General features: G+C 42.6%; 1 protein-coding gene across 1 annotated transcript; it reads left to right on the top strand.

Moving 5' to 3' along the window:
• The first annotated feature begins 550 nt into the window (after positions 1-550).
• On the top strand, positions 551-15,049 carry ALDOB (aldolase, fructose-bisphosphate B). Its single transcript, XM_060609175.3, has 9 exons — positions 551-684; positions 5,578-5,699; positions 6,756-6,967; positions 8,008-8,062; positions 8,939-9,099; positions 10,205-10,288; positions 11,177-11,351; positions 11,759-11,958; positions 14,540-15,049. Exons 2-9 carry the CDS (start codon positions 5,588-5,590, stop codon positions 14,633-14,635), a joined length of 1,095 nt encoding a protein of 364 aa, XP_060465158.1. The 5' UTR covers positions 551-684; positions 5,578-5,587; the 3' UTR covers positions 14,636-15,049.
• Positions 15,050-19,431: the final 4,382 nt, after the last annotated feature.

The raw sequence follows: 19,431 nt of genomic DNA, 5'->3' as shown, positions 1-19,431 counted from the left end.
AACTTGTAAAGTGTAAGAGAGAATGGGAATGGGGTAAATACAGTGTGTTCTGGTATTAAAAACATCATGGGGCCCAGCTTGGTTCTTGGGGAATAGGAAGGATCTTTCATGCCTAATGTGTGCAAGGACTTTGCAAACTCATTTAATGCTATCGTGAAGTTGAGATCCCATTTTACAGAGGAGGATATTAAGGCCTGCAGAAATGAAAAGAAACAAACCGACATAAAGCCTTGGCCAAAGTCATGTGTTTAGTAAGTGCTATAGCAAGGGTGACATTCTTCCCAGTTTCTCTGGGTGGCTCTAGAGCTCTGTAATTTACTAGCTCTGTGACTTAAGGGAATCCCCTAATCCTCTGGGCCTCAGTTTCCTCACTTGAAAAAATGATGTCTAGGTTAAGAACTACATGGTCTCCAGATACCCACTGTAGCTTTAACATTCTGTGAGTCCAGTGAGTGTGTGAGCGTGATCAGGATTGGCTGGTTATGAGCCAACCAGGTATCGGATAAACACCTCCCTATCAGGCCAAGGTGGGTAGGGGAGGGTGAAAGTTAAAAAAAAACCCACAACAAACAAACTTTGACAAGACCTCTATAAAAACTGTGTGTTCCCAAAGGTTTGTCCTATTTGGCGGCTGCTGCCTCGTCCACGGCTTCTGATACCTAAGAGGACTCTCCCCCACAAACTGTAAGTAAAAGAACTTCCTTTGTCTGCCTGGACAACACCTGGGAGTAAGGGGTTAACAATGGCACTACACAGGTAGAGGAGAAAGTCTGTTTGCTTTTGTTTTCAGGAGAAACTTGATGGTGGCTGAAAATGTGATGTTGTACTGAAATGATTTTCCTCCCTAAGCGTGAATGCTCATCCACACCTTTGCTGACTCTTTGGAGGCAAAATGCTCAGGATGGATGTCAGCTCCCAGTGTGACCTGCATGAAAGCTCTTCTGTCTTTGGCCTAGGAGAAACAGCTTGAATGCTCTTATTTGGTTAGGTGCCAATCATGTTTTGAGGTTCCTGCTCATTTCTATTCTCCCCATGACAACTGCTTAATTCAATGATTTGTTTACATATCTATTGCCTGATGTCATTTTCTTCATTCTCTTCCTATTCCTGCTAGTGCTGGCCCTGAAGCTCCTTTGTCACATAAATGAGCTCCTGGTGTATGTTGCTTGTTACCCTTGCCTTCACCCACTGCTCAAATGAGAAAATGGAACAGGCTGGGAATTGTCACAGAGCACCATCATCATTTGTTTATGAATTGTCAAATTTCCACTTGTTTGATGCTTTCTGTAACATTTCCTACTTTGAAGATCCTACAGTTTAAGTTGTTTGGAATAACTCAGAAGCTGCTGACGTACTTTAGGATATTTGTTCTACTGTCTGAAAAATAGATGTGTTATGAGGATATGCTGCCTTTATGCACAAGGGAGGGGCAGAGAGAGAGAGGGAGGGAGAGGATCCCAATCAGGCTCTGCCCTGTCGAGCGAGCGTAGAGCCCGACAGGGGGCTTGATCCCATGAACTGTGAGATCGTGACCTGAGCCAAAATCCAGAGTGGGGCTGAGCCACCCAGGCACCCCAGGAGATTCTGCCTTTTAAAATAAACTTCTTTCTAGTTACCTAGGGCTCCGTTAGTCAATTGGGATCCAGTAGGGACTTGGGCTCTGCTGCCATTAAGCCAAGGCACATCTGGGGACCACCCCAGACCTACGCTAAAGCCTGAGGTGCTGGATGGAGACCAAGAAGTGCCTTTGACCTAGGTGCCAGTTTAGAAGAAAGAGCAACACTCAGCTCTCTTTCTGAGCTACCTCATGTGTGTTCAAAGCATCAGGGATCAAGCTGTCATAGGGCATCTCACTGTGCTTGTCACTGTGACATGGGGGTGGGTGGATGGGTAATGAAGCTGTGGGCATCTTCACACATCTATATGTAAAATCTTGCTCGCAGTGCCTGGAGGTCATAGGCTTTCAATGTATTAGCTCCTCATGTCTTCTTGAAAGCCCATCTGCCTTGCACATGGAGAAGCAAATGGACTCTTTACTCCCTTATATTTCCCTAGGAGTTAAATATTCATTTTTACAAATCATTATCTTTTCACAGAACCTCTTCAAGGAAGGCAGAAAGAACTGTAGGTTTCATCTGCTATTTTTCTAAAAAAGGATTGGAGAAAGGATTCCAAGTCAGAAGCCAGTAGGATGTGGTTTATAATCCCAGGGCATCACAATTTAGGAGGGGCATCAGACATATTCTTTCTGAGGTTCAGATTCCCCATCTTTAAAGTTGGCAGGGTTGACATCTCTGAGGTCACTTGCACTTCTGTTTTTCTGTGATTACCTTCTATTCTCATATTTCCATACAAACTTCTCCCAGATTTGTATATGTATCACCTGTTAATATATTACGTATAATAAACAATGTAATATATAAACCTATTCATTGAGAAAGCAAACATTACAAAAAATTTATAAAGTAAAATGTGAGGGTCACTCCATCCCATTTCAGTCCCCACAAGTAACTCCAGGGTGGTTACTCTCTGCTTTCATAGATGCACAAACAGTATGTGTTATACTAGTAAAAAACTTTTTTTTAGGTTTATTTATTTATTTTTAGAGACACAGAGACGGCATGGACAGGGGAGAGGCAGAGAGAGAAAGAGAATCCCAAGCTCCATGCCGTCAGTGCAGAGCCTGATGCAGAGCTTGAACTCACGAAATTGCAAGATCACGACCTGACACAAAACTGAGAGTCGGATGTTTAACTGACTGAGCCACCCAGGCGCCCCAAACCATTTTTTTTATAACTAAAAAAGAATGATACTAAATATTACATACTTCCTTGAAACTTGCTTCCCGCCCCCCCCCCCCATTGTAATAATACAATGTGAACAACTTCCCATCACACTTTAAAAACAAATTGGCTTGAGACCTCAGTGAGCAGAGGCTGGGGAGCACGGAAATCACTCTCCATGGTCACCCACTCCTGGCTATCTTCCTGTCTCCAGGGATGAACATTGGTCTGTGACCCTGTTTTATGATTAACAGAGGGGCAACATTTGTGCTGATGTGATACAGACCTTTAATCTCTCTGTAGAAGTTTAACTTCCCATAAGCAGTATTGGTTCAATTTGACCTTTTCTCTGTTTTTTTTTTCTGGTTGAATCAGCACACTCAGACTAAAAAAATAACTTGGTAGTATATAGAAACATGGGATCTTGGGTAATTATTTTTTTAACATTTATAAAGAGATATATAGTAATATCCAACATTTTCATAATGCATTATAAAACATCTTCCAATTTATCATGCAATTAATTCGACAAACATATTCGGAGCAACTACAATGAGTACGCGTGCTCACAAGTTACATTAGACCTGGCAACGAGACAACCAGAGCAGATATTAGCACCATTTATTCCATAGTAAACTAAGACTCAGAGAAGTTACTGACTTGTTCAAGGTCCCAGTGAGGAGGAAGCAGAGCCAGTGTCTGAATCCAGGTCTGTCTGATCTAGGATCAAAACCCTGTGTGAATATACGAGATGTTTATAAATCGACAAGCTCTATAGTGTAAGGCTGATGAACCACAGCCCAAGGATTTTGGGTCCTCTGGGGGTGTCATCAACAAGTACTCTGGGGGTGTTATTGGGGACATTAGAGTCACCCAAAGGCTGATTCCTTTCACCAGGCTCACTCTTTCCTTGAAAGAGGGGAGTACTGCCCCTTATCCTAACTTTGTGCCTTATTAGTTACATGTCCTTGGACAAATAATTAAACTTTCTTATATTCTTTCCTTATCTATTATATAATGTGTGTGTGGGGAGGGGAGAAGCCCAGCTGCCTTCTGAGGGTATAATGAGGAATAAATTATATAATGCATGTAAAGCAATTAGCAGAGTACTTGGCAATAAATGGTCATTTGCTATTATTGGGTGATGTTTTCCTTTTGTTTCATCAGGGAAACATCTGTATTTCTTATTTGTTAATTCCTTTATGCAATTACCTGAACTGAGAGAGAAAATTTGCACTTTGGTCTGAAGGTCACCAATTTCAGGTTGGCTTTTATCCACATAAAGAACTAGTGGCCAGATTTAAAGTTAGTAATCCCCGAATACAATTTTAGGAACTAATATATAAATGAGGGGAAACCCTATCTTCAGGTGGCTGGGATGAGAGGGGTCTCGAAAGATCATCTTCTCTAGAGATCATTGCCCATTAGTCTATCCTGTCTGTCCCCAGTGACAGTGCTGTGGTTCCACTCCTTGGGGTTAATGCGAGAACCCCTGTTGAAGTGAGAGTGGCATCAATGACACCCTCTTGTGAATTAGTTCAGTAGCCATCCACTTCTTATATCAACCCTGCCTTGAAGGGATGCAGAAAATGTGAAGAAATTGATTTGCCATGCGGGGCAGCACTGGGTGGGGAGCTCTGCCTCATCCTAGCTGACACCATGGGCAAGTCTGTTAACTTCTCTGGGTATTAACTTGCTGGTTAACTAATGAAGATAATAGCTGCCTTGGTTACCCCATTGCTGAGTGGATTAAATGAGAACTGAGATGTCCCTGTGCTTGCAGGAAGTAGAAAGCAGGCATGGGGCATCTACCCTATGGATGAGTGTTTGAGAGGGAGAAGACCAGGGAAAGGAGGAGGTCATAGGATTGAATAGGACACCATTCAAGATAATCCTTACCACCATTTTTTTTTTCTTTGATAGTCCAACACCTGAAAAATTAATCTTTCTAACATCCAGATGAGAGTGCTGGGAGCTTGCATTTTTGACTAGCCCAAGGTGGCAGCCGAACAGAGGCAAGATTCTTTTCAGAGGGCCACTGCCGAGGAGGGTGCTTGCATAGGGGATCTTCAAACCAGAGTCTCTCTTTGCTAGAGCAGTGAAGCTGAGAGGGATTGGAGCAGGGATCACTGTATGACTTTGGCATACAGAGTGATCCTAGAGTCCATGGGAGCCTCCAGTCCAGAGCCACTTAGGGAAAATCCTCCCCTTATATCCCAAATGGTGTCATAGGTGGTTGAATATAAGAAAAAAGAGCCTTGCACACCATACTCTATGTCCCAAAGCCGAAGGGAGGTTAACTGCAAGGCCAAATGGCAGTTCCTCCTCTCAAGCTTGCTACCCAAAGAATAATCCAGGCTAACAGAATAAAATGGGAGATGGCCATCGAGGCTGAAAGCCTCACTGTCCTGGCTTCAAGTCATCCAGAGCACCCAAAGGCACCAGAGATCCATGGAGGGATAGTCAATGACCGCAGTGCCATCTATTTGTCAGATTTGAGTGGGTCACTAGTTAGCTGGTTCAGTCTCAGAATCAGTGAACCCAAAGGTCTCCTGGAAGACATTCTATTTAGGATGACCATGAAATTTGGCATCCCACCTTCCTCCATTATGGCTAATTGCAACTACTTAAGCTAGAGGGGGAAAAACCCAGACCTCATTTGTTTATCCATTATGGACATGGTTCAGAAATAGAGGGGCCCACAGGGCTTAGTAGCATACCTTGGCTGTCTTGGTCATGAACCTGTCTGATCCACCTGCAGTTCTGTTCAGGACACTCCCACACTCTTTTCCAGACCTGTCACCATGGCCCACCGATTTCCAGCCCTCACCTCAGAACAGAAGAAGGAGCTCTCAGAAATCGCCCAGCGCATTGTTGCCAATGGGAAGGGGATCCTGGCTGCAGATGAGTCCGTAGGTGAGTGCAAGTAACAGCATACAAGTGTATTCTTATTTCTACAACTTAGCAAAGGCAATCAACAATCATATTCTTTCCTCTCGGAGGAGTAAAGGTACACAGCAGTGGGAGCAGAAGACCCAGTAAACATAGACATTTTGAGTCCTGTAGTTCCAGTGGGTAGATTTCTGAAAAACAAAGGAAGAGGCTCAAGCCCTCCATTTTAAGGCCCCCTTGCCAGCAATCATTTGGGTTTTTTTTTTTTTAATGTTTTATTTATTTTTGAGAGAGAGAGTCAGAGAGACAGAGTAGGAGCAGGGGAGGGGTGGAGAGAGAGGGGGACACAGAATCTGAAGCAGGCTCCAGGCTCTGAGCTGTCAGCACAGAGCCCAGTGTGGGGCTCAAAATCTTGAACCACGAGGTCATGACCTGAGCCGAAGTTGGATGCTTAACTGACTGAGCCACTCAGGTGCCCTGCCAGGGATCTTTTGAATATAGACTATAGCAAGGCCAGGAACTCAGTAATAAGAATGAGGTCAGATACACAGACCTCTGCTGCTGAGAAGTCAGTGTAAAGTCAGCTAAGGAAGGTCAGGGAAGGCAGGGAAGTGTCCATATCTGGAACAAGGAAGGGCTTGTGGCTAAGAGAAGCCCAGGATGGCACAAGGGAGGGTTGCAGCTGGCTTCTATGGCCCACCATAAAATGATAGAAGCTAGAGGAGTCAAGAGCCCGCCCCATCCCTCCTTCTACTGTATAGTCTAGTCAGATTGAGGGCTGGACCTGGGGGTGGGCGGTGGGAGTGGCTAGAGAGGTCTGAGGGCCTTACAAACCCACTTGAACCCAATGGTGGCTTCCACCCACCTGGACCCTGACATGTCCATTCCATGCACTTCCTAACCAGCATCCTGACAGCAGCCCAGGTCTTTCTTGAGGGAGCCAAAAGGGAGACAGTTTTGAAGATCTGAATAAAACAGAGTCTTGCCATCCTGCTGAGGGTCGCTGAGCTAGAGTGGAGGAGGCCAGCAGTAAAGCCCTGGCTTGCCCCTCCAGCTGCATTTGGCCCACCCACCTTATAGGCACCATGGGAAACCGCCTGCAGAGGATCAAGGTGGAGAACACTGAGGAAAACCGCCGGCAGTTCCGGGAAATCCTCTTTACTGTAGACAACTCCATCAACCAGAGCATCGGGGGCGTGATCCTTTTCCATGAGACCCTCTACCAGAAGGACAGTCAGGGGAAGCTGTTCAGAAACATCCTCAAGGAAAAGGGGATTGTGGTGGGAATCAAGGTAAATACTTCCATTTCCACCTCCCTTCTGCTTCATCCCAGCCCAACTCTCAGCACAGTCACTGGGCCAACACTCTGGACACCCTCATCATCCAACCGTCATTCGTACTCCTTTCCAGCATCATCCTCCCCCTGAGGACCAGATCCTCTTCTAGACTTTTCTGCCAGTGCCTTCTTCTTCCAGCCAAGTTTTCTATAAGGTACTTTATCTCCTGGTGTCTCAGTTTCTCCATTTCTAAAATGGGAATGGTAGGGCGTACCTCATAAGGCTCTTATAAGAATGAGGAGTTTATAAAACAGCTCCTGTCACATAATTATTATTTATTTCAGGATCACTATTATTATTGAAGCATTTACCATTCATTCAGTTATAACTCTGTTATCTCAAACCACATGAGCTCAGGATTGAAAACTAGTATCAGTTGAGTGCTTATAACTCCAAGTGCTCCTTTAATCTTCCTTATAACCTCTGGAGGTCAGTTTAGTTATTATCCTAATTTTAGAGATGAGGCAAGAAAATGGAATTACAAGGCATAGCGCTAACTTGCCCACAGCAAGGCAAAACTGGAGCCAGTTCAAACCCAGGCTGTCTACCTCTCTGGCTCATGACCTCAGATTCTGGTATGCCGAGAGTAGGGGCTGTGTCTTTATTCTTTTGATTTCCTGGAATAATGTAGTGCCTGGTATGTGCAGGTGCTCATGAAATTTCTCTTAGACACATAATTTAAGGGAGCTACTCCTATATGGCACCTCTATATCCCAGGTACTGTCAGATTACTTCTTATTTACCAAGCTCCCGGTGTTTTCCATACTCTCCATCTTCTTAGTGTTGACACTCAGACATTGTTCCTTCCAGGTAACTTCCCTTCTGCTGTGGACTGAATTGTGTGTCTCTGCCCCTCCCTCCATCCTGTTACTAACACACCTTTGGAATTCAACTCCTTGGCTTATGAAAAATGACAACTATTAGTACCAGGGGCTCTGCTTGTGTTTTCCTGGGGCCCATGACATCTGCTAATTGCTTGTTAATTATGTTCACAGTTAGACCAGGGAGGTGCTCCCCTTGCAGGAACCAACAAAGAAACCACCATTCAAGGTAAGGATATCACCCACTGATATGAATCATGCCAATATATGTTAGAAATGATGGCAAGCAAAGAGGGAAGCAAGGGAAAACAAAATATGAATATCACACTGGTTTTAGAGCCACACACATCTGCTTTTCAATCCCAGCTCCTCTATGTAATAACTGTGTGACCTCTAGCTAGTCATGTAAATGTTCTGAGCCAGTTAAAATGGGATGACAGTGTCTGCTTTGCAGAATAGTTGTGGGAATTAAATTAGATAAGGTACATAAAGTGCTTACCACAGTGCTTTGTGCGGAGAAGATACTCTGTACCTGAGAGTATAAGTTTTAGAGAAAAATCCAGCAGCAGAAGAGAGGAAAGGTCCCAAGTTTTGGAATCAGACTCAACAGGGTTTGACTCCTGGTTCTATCACTTCCCAATTAGACAGTTTTACAAGGTACTTCACTGCCCAAGTAGATAAGTATGAACCACAGCTTTGGGTTAGCTAAGCGGAATTTGAATTCCTGTTCTGTCACTTGTTAGCTATGCAAACTTGGTAAAGTCACTTAACCTCTTGTAGCCTGGGTTATCACATCTGTAAAACTACTATAATATTAACTATTAGAATTCTTATGGTAATTAGATGAAGTATGCAAAATTCCTAGAATCATGCCTGGAACATAGTAAATACTAAACAAATATTAGTTCCCTCTCTTCTTACAAAGTATAAAGCCCCAGATCTTTGGGCTCAGTATCGGGATTGATATTTATTTGCCTGGATGTTTTCAGTCCTTAAGCTCCACCAACTGAAAGGTAAGGCAAAGAAGAACTTCCTCACTTCATCAGTGCCCCATGGATCAGGGATAAGGGTGCAAGGAAGCCTTTTTCTCTTTTGTGACTTGCAGGGCTCGATGGCCTTTCTGAGCGCTGTGCCCAGTACAAGAAAGATGGTGCTGACTTTGGGAAATGGCGTGCTGTGCTCAGGATTGACAACCAGTGTCCATCCAACCTTGCCATCCAGGAAAATGCCAATGCCCTGGCCCGCTACGCCAGCATCTGTCAGCAGGTGCTCAGCCTTCCCCTTGAGCTAAAACAACAGTAGGAAAGAGCCTTCTTCAGAGCTTCTCTTTCCAATTTTACTATAAGTACATGAACCTTATCTCACCCCTTATCCTGGTGGCATTTTGTACCACTTTTGTTATAGCTAGGTATGGTAGGGTAAGATTTGCTTCCATGAGTTAGCTATGAACCCAAAGTCTGATGCCATCAATAGCTGCCCTCTGCCAAAGCTCTATAAGCTGAGTCTTGCGAGTGATCCAGCCCCTAGGGCCAGGGCACTTGCTTGCCTATGCTCCATCACATCTAAAACATGATCCTCTGAGATCCCTAGCTCAAGAGTGACAGCTCTGATTTAGCCCCAATCCAAATAGTATCTTGGAGGATGGTGACCTGACACTAGTTTCCAACATACGTTGAAGTGTCCTGGGATCCCAGTTAACGTCTGATTTGCTTGTGTGGGTATTATGTTGGAGTTACCAACGTTCTCAGAACTATAAACAGTGCTTAATTCCTTAATTAACCCACACAAGGGGGATCTTTCTTAGTGATCTTGACTGCACTAAATGGGTGACAACTAGGTTATGAGGTAGCTAGAATAATCTCTAGCATGATCTGTATCTATAGAAACTATGGGTTTTTATTTTTTTTATTCACTCCCAGGAGAACTTTTTTTTTTTTTAACCTCACTGTGCTTTTTTGGCCAAGCTACAAATGCTCTTTAGAAATCCCATTACATTTCTTTTCACTGCCTTTAAGTCAGTGAATGGTATTTCTCTATAAGGGCCCCATTTTATACCAATTGCAACTGTCAAACATCTTTTTTTTAAGTTTATTTACTTATTTTCAGAGAGAGAGAGAGAGAGACAGTGTGAGTGGGGAAGGGACAGAGAAAGAGGGAGACAGAGAATCCCAAGCAGGCTCCTCGCTGCCAGCACAGAGCTTGACTCAGGGCTTGAACTCATGACACTGTGAGATCATGACCTGAGCTGAAAACAAGAGCCCAGACGCTTAATCGACTGAGCCAGGTGCCCCAGGCAGCTGTAAAACATCTTCTTAAGGAAAGGATCACAGTGAGCAGAGCTGCTCTTTACCTCTTCCTTTTCCCTTTTTAGAATGGGCTGGTACCCATTGTTGAACCAGAGGTACTTCCTGATGGAGACCATGACATGGAACACTGCCAGTATGTTACTGAGAAGGTAAGTCTTGAACATAAAAGTCCCAATTCCAGGTGAAAAATCTTGGTACTTAACATATATCAGCTGCGATATATGAAATGTTCTTCAGTTGGAATCATTACGTAGCATTGAGAAGATAAGGAGGTACTTATCAAACCTTTTTTTTTTTTTTGGCACAATGGTATTCTCCATATGGAAAAAGCACAGGATTTTCTGTACTAAGACTTGCATTTCACAATCCACGTCTCCAGCTGTGGGACCTTTGGTAAATCCTGTTATCTTTTTGGATCAGTTACATTATATGTAAACAAAGAAATTTAAAAATAAGATGAGTAAATGTGAAATTTAAGAAACAAAACAGATGAACATAGGGAAGGGAGGGAAAAATAAGATTAAAAACAGAGAGGAAGGCAAACCATAAGAGACTTTTAAATACAGAGAACAAACTGAGGGTTGCTGGAGGGGACGTGGGTGGGGATGGGCTAAATGGGTGATGGGCATTAAGGAGGGCAGTTGTTGGGATGAGTACCAGGTGTTGTATGTAAGTGATGAATCACTGGGTTCTACCCTTGAAGTCAATACTAGACTGTATGTTAACTAATTTGAATTTAAATAAATAAAAATTTAAAAACCTGCATATTAAAAAATAAATAAATAGGTAAAAATAAGACGAGCATCACGTGAGAAAAATGTAATTAGAAGGTACTTCATTCATACTTGCAGTGTAACCTGATTTCAGTTTCTCCACTTGCAAAAGTAGGTGGACTGAGATGAAGCCGGTTGGGAAGCTTTGGCCAAGCCTCATACAAGATTACCTTTGGCTCGCATCCCTGCGACATAAAAGTGCCAAGGTCAGGTGACTGTCAGGCTGGCTCTGGGTTTCATCTGTTTGGACCTCTTGTCCTTCAGGTCCTTGCTGCTGTCTATAAGGCCCTGAATGACCATCATGTTTACCTGGAGGGCACCTTGCTGAAGCCCAACATGGTGACCGCTGGACACGCCTGTACCAAGAAGTATATGCCAGAGCAAGTGGCTATGGCCACTGTCACAGCTCTGCACCGTACTGTTCCTGCAGCTGTTCCTGGTAAGGCTTTCCTTCTCCTCTGACTTGAGATCTTAGCTCTCAACCTGTGAAGGAGTTCCACAACCTCTTGTGTTTGTCTAAAAGTCTTCTTTTTTCCAGGAAACAGACCTCTGTATCTCAGAGGCAGCCAGCACTTTCCCTCATACTCCATGATACCACATATCCTGAGTCTGTCCAAATGCACAAAATCCATTTATTTCCTCAATATTTAATCACCCTCCTTATTTATTAAAGCCTTCTCTTTTTAGCCCAGTTAACCTCAGCAAAAGCTAACTAATTTTTCCAACCCAGTTCCATGCAAAGAGAAAAGATTGAGGCATCACATTTCTTTTAGGCTCATTGCTCGCTTTCTCAAGCCAGGCACATAAACTGGGAATAGTAGAGAGGAATGGCTTCTTTCCTTCCAGGTATCTGCTTTTTGTCTGGTGGCATGAGCGAAGAGGATGCTACTCTCAACCTCAATGCTATCAACCTTTGCCCTCTACCAAAACCCTGGAAACTAAGTTTCTCCTACGGACGGGCCCTGCAGGCTAGTGCACTGGCTGCCTGGGGCGGCAAAGCTGCAAACAAGAAGGCGACCCAGGAGGCTTTCATGAAGCGGGCCCTGGTAAGATGCTACTGCTTCTTAGCTACTTGATCAAGTGGATACTTGGAGCTTTCTTACCTGGGGAAGCATTGCTTTTTCTTCAGGCCATGATGGTATCTCCAGAGAGTGTCTGCTAGATATTTGAAAAGGTGGCATTAGAGCTCAGTAGGAAGGAGAGGGCTAGAGAGAGTTGTGAATTATCCACACTGGGAGCTTAGTTGATGACAGCAGACTGAAGGACAATCTCCACAGAGACACTGGCGAGGGAACATAAGAGGGCCAAGGACTGACCCCAGGCACCTTTCATTTTGGGGAGATGAAGAAGAAAGCCATCATGACAAGCAGCAATAATATGAACCAAGGATCCTGGGAACAAATGGAGACAAGTTTCAAGAGGATCAGTAGTCACACGCTACAGGGAGATTCAGAATAAAGGCTGAGGGAAAGCGGACATTGGCATTTAGGAGCATATACAGTGACCCTCAGCTCAACGATTTCAATAGAGAGAGAAGAGGAAAGGTTTCAGGAAGGAAGGTTGGTGGGAAAAGGCCCAGAAAGGATACCAGGAGAAATAAGGACTAAAAGGATTTTATTCAATCAGTAACAATTCCTTTTCGAATACCTAGTATGAGCCAAGGGCTGGGGTGAATAAAGGAGATGCAGATACCACCTTCAGGGAGCTTAGGGTTCAGCCAAATAGGGGAGAGCCTGGCATGTTTAAGTGTAAAGCAAAAGGAGCCAGAGGAGAGATTAAAGACAAGGTCAGTGGGGATAATTGAGAGGACAAGGAGTTAGAAGAAACAAGATTGCACGAAACTAAATATTAAATGCAGGTGGCAGAGTTGGTTTTGGAAAGGAGGGAAGAGGCAGCAAAGAAGAAAAAAAAAATGGGTTTGGAATCAGGTCTGTAGAGGTGAAGGGATGTAGCAGTTGATTCCAGTTGAGGCCATCTGTTGAGGGTGATAAGGGAATGGAGATTTCAGTCTTAATTAACATTGGGGAACCTTGGAATAGTTGTTGGAGTAGCCTGGGAGGAGACTGACCAGACATAATGGCCAAGCATCAGGCACGGTATGGCTGAAATGAGAGTAAATTTGTGGTGTGTTAACTTAGATCCTGAAGTTTCCTAATAGCTTAATCATGCAGGAAGATCCAGATCAATCTCAGTGGGAAATGGCAGGATAGCAGAGTAAAAGTTTAATAGGGAGCTAGGACAGTGCTGAACTTGAGCAATAGCCCTAATGTGGCTTGCTGATCACAGAGTAGGCTGGGCAAGGAATCAAGCATAGCCAGAAGTTTGGTGATGAGACATTAAAGAAAGGAAGGCCCCAGAGAAGCTTAGAAAACATCCCACAGGCATAAAAGAGGTTTGAGATTTTAGAGGTAGTTCTTGACTTTGTTAGGATGGAGAGCTGGGTCTGGCTGTGCTGATGTGTGGCTGAGGAGGTGGGGAGATGTAGCTAGTATGATGGAGGGATTGTGAAAGAAAGGGCTGGAAGGGCCATCCACACAAAACAAGGGAAGTTGAGTTCATCATTCAGGATGGTGGTTCTCAAGCTTGAGTATGCATCCGAATCACGTGGAGGGTGTGTGAAAATACAGACTTCTGGGCCCCAGCCACTGAAGTTTCTGATTGAGAAAAACTGGGGTCAAGCCAAAGAATTTTCATTCCTAAAGAAGTGCTTAGGTCCATGCAACATACTTTGAAAATCACTGTAGATGTAGAAATAAGTCCCAGAGAGAGCAAGACTATAGCAACAGTGACTTGAAGACATGATACCATCGAGGGGCGTTCAAATATTATTATTGCAGGTTTTGTAATTCTGGACTCATCTTTAATTGGAATTTATACAAGGAATCAAATGATAGTGTAATTACAACTCCAAAAACTTATATATTCTTGTGGACAAATATAGGTGGAAAATGGAAAATTTTTTTTGAAATATTTTTTTTTGAGAGTGTGAGTGTGAGTGGGGGAGAGGCAGAGGGAGAGAGGCAGGGAGAGGGGAAAATCCCAAGCAGGCTTCACAGTGTCAGCACAGAGCCCAACTTGGAGCACGAACTCACCAACCATGAGGTCATGACTTGAGCTGAAATCAAGAGTCAGAGGCTCAACCAACTGAGCCCCTCAGACACCCCTGGAATAATTTCTTTAATTTGCTGTGTTGTACCTCTGGCTATACCTTGCCTGGTCCTTTGGCATAATATCTGGACCATTTCCTAGCAAACGACTTGAACAGCCATTGCAAGCTTCTCCACTCTTCAGATTGAAATGTCCATTCCCTTATCACTATATCAATGAGAAGTTTCTCAACTTTTAGTACTGTTGTTGCAATACTGTTGGTACTAAAAAGAGAATTTCTCAGTAACTGACACAAACCTCAGCCTGCCTGAGAAATGCTCAGAAAGCTGGGATAAAAAAGGAGATAATGTATCATAAAAGGAAAGGAAAGCTATCAGCATCAATATTTAGCAAAATCATTGTAGGGAGAAAAAAAAATCCAAATGCAGGTGGAGCTGGTTTCAAAGGAGAGACAGAGAGAGTCAAGCACAGGGTTGCATTTGCTCTAACCCCATGTCCTCTCTCATGCTTGCTTTTTAGGCTAACTGCCAGGCAGCCAAAGGACAGTATGTTCACTCCGGCTCTTCTGGTGCTGCTTCCACTCAGTCTCTCTTCACAGCCTGCTATTCCTACTAGAACCTGAGGCCAACCAGCCTGCCTCTAGCTCTCCTACATGCCTTGGTTGGAGTGCTGAAAGAGAACAACTGACCTTGGACATTAGACAAAATCAGATTTGAACTACTGGAAACACAGTACCTGTTAAATTCTTAGACTCAATGAAAAAACATCAGTTACTAAAACATAGGTGTGAATATCAAGGATCTGACAAAATTTCACGCAATTTCCTTCCAACGGCTCCAGCTCCCCATGCCCCAGAGTATCTACCTAAGAAAAGAATAGACTTGAAAACAAAACCATTCAAATAATGACATTCAAATATCACAGAAGCTGAGTGCAGAGAAGTGCATCTCATTAAACAATCTTAGTAGTGATATGTTACAAAGGAGACAACTGCAACCAACAAAGAAATAAAATGTTCTAGAAGCCTTCGGCCAGTATCAGGTTTTATTTTTTGCTCTTGCTTCCAAAGGGCTCAGTATATTTCATTACCTTTGACTCTACTAGACATGACTGACATTAATGGTTAGGGTCCTCAACTTGGGCTACTCCTGGGAATAACCTGCCAAAAATTAAAACTCCCAGATGCTCAGCCCACACAACAGCCCAATTAAATCAGAAACGGTGGATGTGGGATCCTCTAAATATCAGGGTTTCTTAACAGCTCCCTTGGTGATTCCAACGTACAGCCAAGTTTCAGAGCTACCACGCTAAATTTCAAGTTTGAGGATATTTTGAAATGAAAGCCCTTCATAATATGAAACAAGCTAAAATGTAAAGTGATTTCAAGCAACACACAGAGTATTATGGGAGAATCAGTGTTGCTGTGATGCCTGCAGGGTTCCTCTTGAAGTGGCCCAGGTTTGGGGATATAGACTATGTACTCCCTCTGCACATCTAAGCATGCTACCTTGTTTTGCAGTAAATGCTATTCACACAATTATACTTTATTGGCTTTCAATTTTCAAAATTAACCTACAGAAAAAACATTATAGACAGCCATAGTCAGAAAAGAGAATTTAACTATTTTAATTTTGTGCAATATAAAAATAATGATTTTGGTGGGAATAAAAGTAATGATTGAACTGATAGAAGCTAGGAAATTAAAGGGAGAGAAGTGAGGGAACATTAATTCACTTAGTGGGAAGTCAAGATATTACTAAAAATTGATGGATTAAGAAATTGTGCTTAAAAAAAGAAATAGTCCTCTAAGTCTATTAAAGGAAATGAATAGAAATCACTAAAATATCCATATGTATAATTAAATATAGGAGAAAGTAGTAAACTAAATTTTTTGTCTTGAAGAGTACAAAGATAAATGATACTGCTTGGAGTAGATATATTAAGAACTAGAGGCATAAGCAAAGTATTTAAGGCAGGAAGACAGAATTAGTCTAAAGGGGCTTTGTTTGAGGAGAGAGACCTGGGAGTAGGGCACACAGAAAATTTTTAACTCATGTGTCTCCACCACACTTGAGTATCTGTTTCTGTATACTTGTATTACTTCTCTAAAGACAGCTATATTCATATAAACAATTCAAACCTACCTTAGAGATCATTTGGCCTGAGACTTTCACTTTACAGATGATAAAACCAAGCCTAGAGCAGTGAAATTACTTGCTGATGGTCACACATATGGGGGTTTAGGATAGAGCTGAGAGATTAGAATCCAGGTCTCTTTCTCCTATAATGAACACATGGCCAGGAAGGAAGGTAAGGACAGGACAACAGGCAGTGTTCAAAACCTCTATCACCAGTGTTGTAGGTCTTCTACGTTTCTTACCTCATTCATTCATTCATTCATTCATTCACTTATTCAATCAGCAAGTAGTTGAGCTCGTACCATGTGCTAAGCTCCCCTAAAGCTGGCAACACCTGCTGTGACAAAACTCTTTCACCAGGAATTTTATCTAGAGCTCACTTAGCATCACTGACCCTATGTTGTACAGAAACCTCCTAGACTATCATTTATTGGTTGAGCAAGAATCTATAATCAATATATTTTGGTCCAGGCCAAATTACACTTCCCTAGGGATAGGATTTATATAATGCATTTTCCTGGCTATCATCTGGTATATTTTTCCAGCTAAAGCACTACAGTTGTCTTTGAAATCTCAACCCCAGTAATTTATGCCACTGAGAGTAATATGAAGACAAGTTTTATGAGGCTATAGACTTTAATTTCTATTAACTATATGATCACTTAGGGAATATATTAGTGGGTTCCTACCTTTTGGCACACTGTCGGATTTATTCTAGTTATTGAACACCTGCTAAAAATAAAAGTTGGTACTAGGCACTGAAGGTAATTGAGAAGTTTCAGCTTTAGGCTAGGGGTGATATTTGCATATCACACAAACTTAAGTAGCTAAGCAAGAAACACAGGTGCCATTGACTAGAGGTTGGGAAGTGGGAGGAGATAGCATCTAGGGTAAGCACCGAGGCATGGCCAAGGGGAAGGAACTCTTACAACTGCCTTTGTGTAAGAAAATTTACTGGGAGAAAAGGATATCTTGAAGGCATAAGTACCAAAAGTGGGAGAAGCCAGGGCAATATGGAAGCAGGGTGGGGGTGGTGGTGGGGCGGTGGGGAGGTGACTAAAGCACTTTTAAGAAGGTGGAGAAATAACAAGCAATCTAAAGACATTTGTCTGCTTGAGATGAAGAGCTGAATTTCACACATGAGTTTACATCATGCTGTCAAAAACAAGATACTGAGATGACTCATAATGATTCATAATGTGAACTGATTTAACAGAAGCTGAAGCCAACTGTGACAATGAGAATATAAGCCTCTAGAACCTTGCAGAAATCTTAGAGCAGGCTTTAGGCAAAGCAGGAATAAGACTTCAAGTTCATCTGATGTAGCTCTCCTGGGGTGAAACCCTCCGGGTTGACATCTACATTTCACTTTTAGCAACAGATGAGGAAAACGGGGCCCAGGACGCTAAGGCAGTGGTCCAAGGTCACATCACCAGTAGGTGAGACTTGCAAAGTCCTCTTGGTTTGCAGAATTTGGGGTGGTGAAAAGCACCAGTTCTGGAGTCAGACAATCTAGGCTCAAACGTTGTCTCTGCCACTTCCTAGCCATGTGACCTTGGGCACATTATAGAACCTTTCTGCGGTTCAGTTTCTTCCTCTTCAAAATAAAACAAGTACAGCATTGCAAATTATTGAGAGATTAAATGAGTCAATACATCTCAATAACAGGTTCACATCCCTTATTATAATTTTCACAATTCTGAAATCCAAAAGGCTCTGAAAACAAAAATGTTCTCATAAGTTTGCAGCAAATTATTTGGTGGCAAAATGTGACTTGAGACTGTCACCTTTATTCCACTTGATGGGATGCAGAGAAAATGTGCCTGATTTTAGGTTCTGACTCAGACCCTGCAGAGGGAGTTATACAATATGTAGCATAAGCACTATATTTAATCTCTAAAATCTGAAAAATTCTGATTTCTAAAACGCATACACCCTCAAGGCAATCAGATAAAGAATTGTGGACCTGCCCTTAGAACAATATCTATCTCATATGTAGGGTAAAAATGAGTTACCTATGCTCAGTAGAGCCCAGAGGGCTCATGTAATGCTACCAATTCACTAAGCCCATTTTCTAGAAAGGATGAATGAAGAGACAGGAGTAATGGCAAAGGTCAACACAGGCAGTCATAGCTCTTTTTTCATTAGTCAAATAAAGGTTTTTCTGGCTGTAACACAGTCTGTCCTAACCTCCTGAAATGGTTGAACACTCAATGCTGGGTATCAATCTCTAAACATTTATAAAATCAGTCAACAAGTATTCATTTAGCACCTACTGTATACTTGGTGATGTCGACACTACATGGTCCTTGTATACTTACCATTGAGATGAAGAAGACAAAGGTACAGTTAGGAAACAAAATGGTATGCAAAAATGTGCTAAATCACAGTGGCATAGGCTACATGCTGAGATCAAAGGGGCTTTATAAAGACAGTGGGATGAATTACAGACAGCTAGTTTATATGATCTTGGGGTCTTGAGACTCAATTTCCTCATCTGTAAAATAGGATTGCTGTGAGGTTAGCAATATTTTATGTATAGTGCCAGATATATAAGTTGTGAACAAATATTATATTTTTTCTCTGTAAATTGGCTGTTGAGAAATGGTCAAGGCACTTGAGTGGGTGTGAAGATGAATTGACTGTATGTTGCCTAGAGTACAGATTGGATATGTTGAGGATATTGTCAGAACTTAGAAGAGTGAGGCCAAGTAGAGTGACACAGTGGAGGGGAAGGGGAGATTAGGCAGAGATATTATGGAAAGTCTTACCTTGAAGTAATGAGAAATAGGGACCTGTGAGTAATTTTTGAGTAGGGAATAACATGATAAAAGAATAGTGCTGAAAATTATTTTTTGGAAGGTAGAGGGTTGGGAGGATTGGGAAGGTGGGAAGCAGCTCAGAGTGTAGAACTGCAATCCAGCACAGGCCTAGACTCTAGGAGGAGGGGGGTGAGTGGAAATGACATCTTTTGCACTGAGGGAAACAACAGAAAACTCTCATGGAGCATTGCTATTTACCACCCTAATAAAGTGTCTTATTGCAACTTGACAGGCAAGTACTGGGACAAATAAAAATTCAAAATTCTTCTACCTCTGCTTCTCAAAAAGAAGCTTACATACATGTACAGACTTGGCTCTTTGAGTATGGTGGTGGCACAGTGAAATATAAAGCATCTTCTAAACACAGCACTAATTGTTCTGGCAGTTCAGAACAACCAGGGCTAGCTTGGCTGTAGCCTAACTCTTAGATGTCAGAGAAATCTATCCTGCC

Source organism: Panthera onca, chromosome D4 (genome assembly GCF_046562875.1).
Source record: "Panthera onca isolate mPanOnc1 chromosome D4, mPanOnc1 haplotype 2, whole genome shotgun sequence".
Lineage (NCBI taxonomy): Eukaryota > Metazoa > Chordata > Mammalia > Carnivora > Felidae > Panthera > Panthera onca.
This window is presented reverse-complemented; position numbering and strand designations above follow the sequence as displayed.

What these genes read in the sequence shown, in the direction of transcription:
- ALDOB (XM_060609175.3), top strand. Translation starts at nt 5,588, where the DNA reads ATGGCCCACCGATTTCCAGCCCTCACCTCAGAACAGAAGAAGGAGCTC. An exon ending in ACGCCAGCATCTGTCAGCAG is followed by an intron (nt 9,100 to 10,204) that starts GTGCTCAGCCTT and finishes TTCCCTTTTTAG; the next exon opens with AATGGGCTGGTACCCATTGT. An exon ending in CTTTCATGAAGCGGGCCCTG is followed by an intron (nt 11,959 to 14,539) that starts GTAAGATGCTAC and finishes CTTGCTTTTTAG; the next exon opens with GCTAACTGCCAGGCAGCCAA.